This window comes from Metopolophium dirhodum, chromosome 2 (genome assembly GCF_019925205.1).
Source record: "Metopolophium dirhodum isolate CAU chromosome 2, ASM1992520v1, whole genome shotgun sequence".
Classification (NCBI taxonomy): domain Eukaryota; kingdom Metazoa; phylum Arthropoda; class Insecta; order Hemiptera; family Aphididae; genus Metopolophium; species Metopolophium dirhodum.
The window spans coordinates 28,148,040-28,152,824 of NC_083561.1; the positions used below are offsets into that span (position 1 = coordinate 28,148,040).

The 4,785-nt window shown below is 34.6% G+C and overlaps 1 protein-coding gene across 1 annotated transcript; it reads left to right on the forward strand.

Moving 5' to 3' along the window:
- The first annotated feature begins 1,259 nt into the window (after positions 1–1,259).
- LOC132939149 (growth factor receptor-bound protein 2) lies at positions 1,260–3,341 on the forward strand. The gene is made up of 5 exons (XM_061006175.1): positions 1,260–1,653; positions 1,806–1,903; positions 1,996–2,115; positions 2,252–2,441; positions 2,535–3,341. Exons 1-5 carry the CDS (start codon positions 1,576–1,578, stop codon positions 2,709–2,711), a joined length of 663 nt encoding a protein of 220 aa, XP_060862158.1. The 5' UTR covers positions 1,260–1,575; the 3' UTR covers positions 2,712–3,341.
- Positions 3,342–4,785: the final 1,444 nt, after the last annotated feature.

Below are 4,785 nucleotides of genomic sequence, written 5' to 3' on the forward strand. Positions count from 1 at the left end.
ATATGTACAAAAGATTAAATGAATACCCTAATTAATATATAAATATAATTCAATAATACGTCATAATAACACTATTGCCAATAAAAAAAATCACTAATATAAATGTTAAAAAAATATTAAACAATATTGTTTATACAAATTACAAATGCAAATTAATAAATGTACTGTTCACGAGATTTTTTATTAAATAATTGTTAAATTAGTATATAAATATAATTCAATACCTAGGTAATACTTTCACATACAACTTTGGTTTACCAATCATTAAACATTTAATTTAGGTAATAACTAATAAATCCATAACGTGAATGATGATAGTCGACATATGCTGATATGATGATCTTATATTAAACGTAAAACCACGGTTATCTAATATCTACACCTTATGTAGATAACCGTTGGTTAAACTAAAGAACCTATTTTCTAACCTATTATTATGTGTAAAAAATATATATTGATTCAGGGGGGGACGTCCAAATACTCTCCTAGTCATGGGTGTTTTTTTATAAGGTTAAAATTCTTGGGGAGGGTTACAGGCAGTACTGCAGACCTCGCACCAATACTGAACTTACAGAAACCACACCCCACCACATATATATATATAATATATACCATACTATGCGTTATTACCATCAGGCAACAGTCATTTTATATTCTGGGCAACGCAATATTAATATGCTCGTGGCACTATTGTGACATTCGTGAGCCAAGTAAGCCAAAAGCAATCATAGAAATGGTCTACCTAAAATTCTATACACCCACACCACGCCACCACTGTATTATCATCTTACAGTTGTTTTTTTTAATCAATTTATTTACCGGTTGCGCCGGAATAACATAAAAAATAAATAATACTTATTGTCAATTATTTTTGAGGGGGCTAAATCCTAGTCATGGAGTCCTGGTCGTCAAGCCCGTGCCCTAGCTGCACCACTGCTCCTGCCCCCTGTTATCCGTATCCACCCTAGAATTAAGTGCTTACGTAGTACGAGGAATGCGAAATGACAGGGCGCAACCCGCGTCTACATCGTCACTCGCGGAGCGGTCCACGCGAATTATTATCAAAAAAAAAAATCACCGTGTCGTCAGTGCCGCTATCAGCTGCGGTGATTCATATTTCAGTGATTGAGCGACCGAGCGGTGTTTTTGTAATTTTGTCCCCCGCCATCTCGCCTCGAGAACCAGTGGGGCGCACGCGCGTTCGACACTTCGACCGTGTGTGCGCAACCGAAAGACCGAGAGAGCGAGTGCGTGTGCGTCGATGTGTGTGTGTGTGTGGGTACGCGTGTGTGTGTGTATGTGTGGGTACGTGTACGTGTGAGTGTGTGTGCGCGCGTATGTACGCGAAGTGTCTCGTGCGAGGCCGTCCGCGCTTATCTCGTCAAAGGTTGTTGTTCTGTCCGTTTCGTCCGTCAACGGGAACCACGTACGACATAAAAAATAATCGCAGTCCGAGTTCCGGTGCAGTCGGTCCGCCGTTTATTTTTTTTTACAAACACCCGTGTATCCGGCGATTTCCGTGCGCCGATAACATATATGTTTTGAACGGACCGGAACGGACGCCCCGAACCAACGATGGAAGCCACGGCCAAGCACGACTTCAAAGCCACGGCGCCCGATGAACTGAGCTTCAAAAAGGGTAGCTTGCTCAGGGTGAGTGTGTTTGGTGTGCTCGGCCTTCGGGGTGCGAGGGGGTCTGAATGGTGGATGAATGTGACCAGTTTGGATGATCGGGGACTGCCTTTGTGCCGCCGCCAGGTACTTGCCACTACAAGGCACCTGACCGATTTAAATTGTTTTTTCAGGTGATCAACATGGAAGACGACGTCAATTGGTTTCGGGCTGAGTTTGAGGGCAAAGAGGGACTGATACCTAGCAATTATATAGAAATGAAAAATCATGAGTGAGTGACGCCAATTTGGATTCCTGTGTCTTTATAATAATATCATTCATGCCTAGGTGTTACTAATGTTTGCCATTCCTTGTTTGTTGTAGTTGGTACTATGGAAAAATCACTCGAGCAGACGCCGAGAAATTATTAGACCAACAGCCTGAGGGTTGTTTTCTGGTACGAATAAGTGAGAGTTCACCTGGAGATTTTTCACTATCCGTCAAGTGAGCAAAGTTATTCCATGATATAATAATAATAACTACCTATAGTATTTTCAAACTTTTCTGTATGTGTCCTTGAAACTCATCAATAATAATTTGTATTTTTTGTAAAAGTGTTTAATTTTTAATAATGTAATAGATGTGGTGATGGTGTTCAACATTTCAAAGTTTTACGAGATGCACAGGCAAAATTCTTTCTGTGGGTGGTTAAATTTGATAGTTTAAATGAACTAGTTGATTATCATCGAGAATCATCTGTGTCTCGTTCACAAGATGTTAGGCTTAGGGACATGCCAGCAGCAACTCAAAATGGATTTAACCAAAAACCGGTATTTATTATTTATTCCTATTATATATCAATCAGGTCAATTGTAGCTACATATTATTAATAAATAATAAATATGCGTTTTGCGGTTTTACAGACGCTGGTAATTGGAATGTATGACTTTACACCTCAAGAAGATGGAGAATTAGCATTTAAACGAGGAGATGTTATAACTGTGACAAATCGCACTGATGTAAATTGGTGGCGAGGTGAAATTGGCACCAGAGAAGGACTGTTTCCAGCTGCGTATGTTTCTCCTTATCATGCCCCTTAATCTACAGTGTTCTTCATTATGTTGGATGTATTTACTACTATATGGAACGTATATTTACTGCGGTAGAGAACATGTGACCACAAAATAGACTTAACAATTCTAGATTTTTCCCTCGGGATCAAATATTTATTGCAATAAAAGGAAGTCAATAATTATTTAAATACTTAAATCTGTTTAGGTTTTCCAAGTTTTGTTATTAATTAATTCAATGATATATTAACTTAATTTTTTTTGCTTATCCATTAATTTTTGTTTGTTAATATGTACAAGGTTAATACACTATGAATCAAAATAATAAAATGTTACCTACCATTCAGACTTAACAATTGTTTTAAAAAGGTATTTTTTACTATTTAGAATATACATAAAAACCATTTAGATATGTGATAACCATTGAGTAAGAACCATTAGTTTTCATGTTTGATAAATCGTTGTTGCTCAAAAAGTGATAGTGTAAATTAAATTTTTTTTAAATTAAAATTAAAATTTTATATAACATAATTTATGGTTTTTTTCATTTGATAAATGTTAGCATGTGGAAACTATGTTGTGGTTTAAACATGCAAACATTCACCAAGTGAAATAATTTAATAATTATGAAGTAATAAAAATATAAAATACAAAAAAAAATCTTAGGTGGACGCTACCCATCCATTGTCTCTGTCTTACACATGTATGACAGAAAATGTTCATTCATTAGTGTTAATAGTGTGCTATTGTTAATTTTGATGTTGTACTGAATTGACTTATTACCAAAATTTAGGTAAGAACATTGTATATATTCTGTGCTTCAGCGTCGGCTTTTATTCAATATTTTAATTTTCAAGCGATATATGACCTTTTTAATTTGTGATACTTCGCATACCCATATTATGGAAAATTATTACCAACACTTAAAAGGACGACACCACACCCGCATGTGTTGTCTCCGTCTTACAAACGTGCAACATACCAATTTTACACTTAGAAATTCAAGTTTTATGCTGCTAGCTTAAAAATTAAAGTGAATTGACCTATTATAAAACTTGATGCTAAGAACATTATCTGTATTTGTTGGAAGCTTTTTTTTCGATATTTTAGTTTTCAAGTTAGTTATGAGCATTTTTAATTTACATTTATTATACACGCTATAACTCACATAAAAACTGAATTATCTTAAAAACCTTCCAACAAAACACAGATAATATTCTTACCATCAAGTTTCATAATAGGTTCGATTCACTCTAATTTTTAAGCTAACGGCATAAAACTTGAATTTCTGAGCGTAAATTTGGTATGTTACGCGTTTGTAAGACGGAGACAACACATGCGGGTGTATGTATATTCTTATCTATAAGTTTGATATTAGGTCAATTCACTCTAATGTGGGCTATGAATTACATGAGTGAAACACGCTTTGGCCGCAAGATCCAAGCGTGATAGAATCAAACATGTTTGATTTTCTGTCGTGAGATACAAACGAAGGTAGTGTGGTGTGGTACACCCCGAATCACCCCTGTGAGAATCCCGCATAATATCAAAACTAATACCACAATATTGAAAGTAGTGAGCGAAGTTAGTATGTTGTACGCTTGTAAGATGGAGACAACAAACGCATGGGTAGCGTCTCCTTAATAATTTAAATTTTCACTTGATCATTTTTTGCATGAAGACGACAAAATGTTCATTCATTTATAGATTTTTTTGGAATTTATAATTTTGATTTATATGTATGACGTTTTTGCTCACATGCTTATAGTGTATATTCATGCATTTAAACCATAAACATTGCTTTGATAACCCGCTATTATTTATAATATATGATAATAGTTCTGAATATCATGGTTAATAGCTAATACATTAAAATAATAAGTCAATAAGCAGAAATATAGGTTAATTTTTCATAAAAATTAAAGTTGCAATAAAACAGTATCCTTTTTTTCTTCCAAACATCAATATTATTATTATTTATTATAATTCTTAAATTTGTATGAAAGTTCAATTTAGTGAAATCTGTCTAAAATGTATGTTATTAACAAATTGTTATGAAATTGGTTCTTTATCTCAATTAACATTGTATTTGTTAATCAAATAA

Bases quoted from the DNA above. Each gene is read 5' to 3' on its own strand.
- LOC132939149 (XM_061006175.1), top strand. From the start codon at position 1,576: ATGGAAGCCACGGCCAAGCACGACTTCAAAGCCACGGCGCCCGATGAA. The intron at 1,904-1,995 runs GTGAGTGACGCC...TGTTTGTTGTAG, and splicing joins ATAGAAATGAAAAATCATGA to TTGGTACTATGGAAAAATCA. The intron at 2,442-2,534 runs GTATTTATTATT...GCGGTTTTACAG, and splicing joins ATGGATTTAACCAAAAACCG to ACGCTGGTAATTGGAATGTA.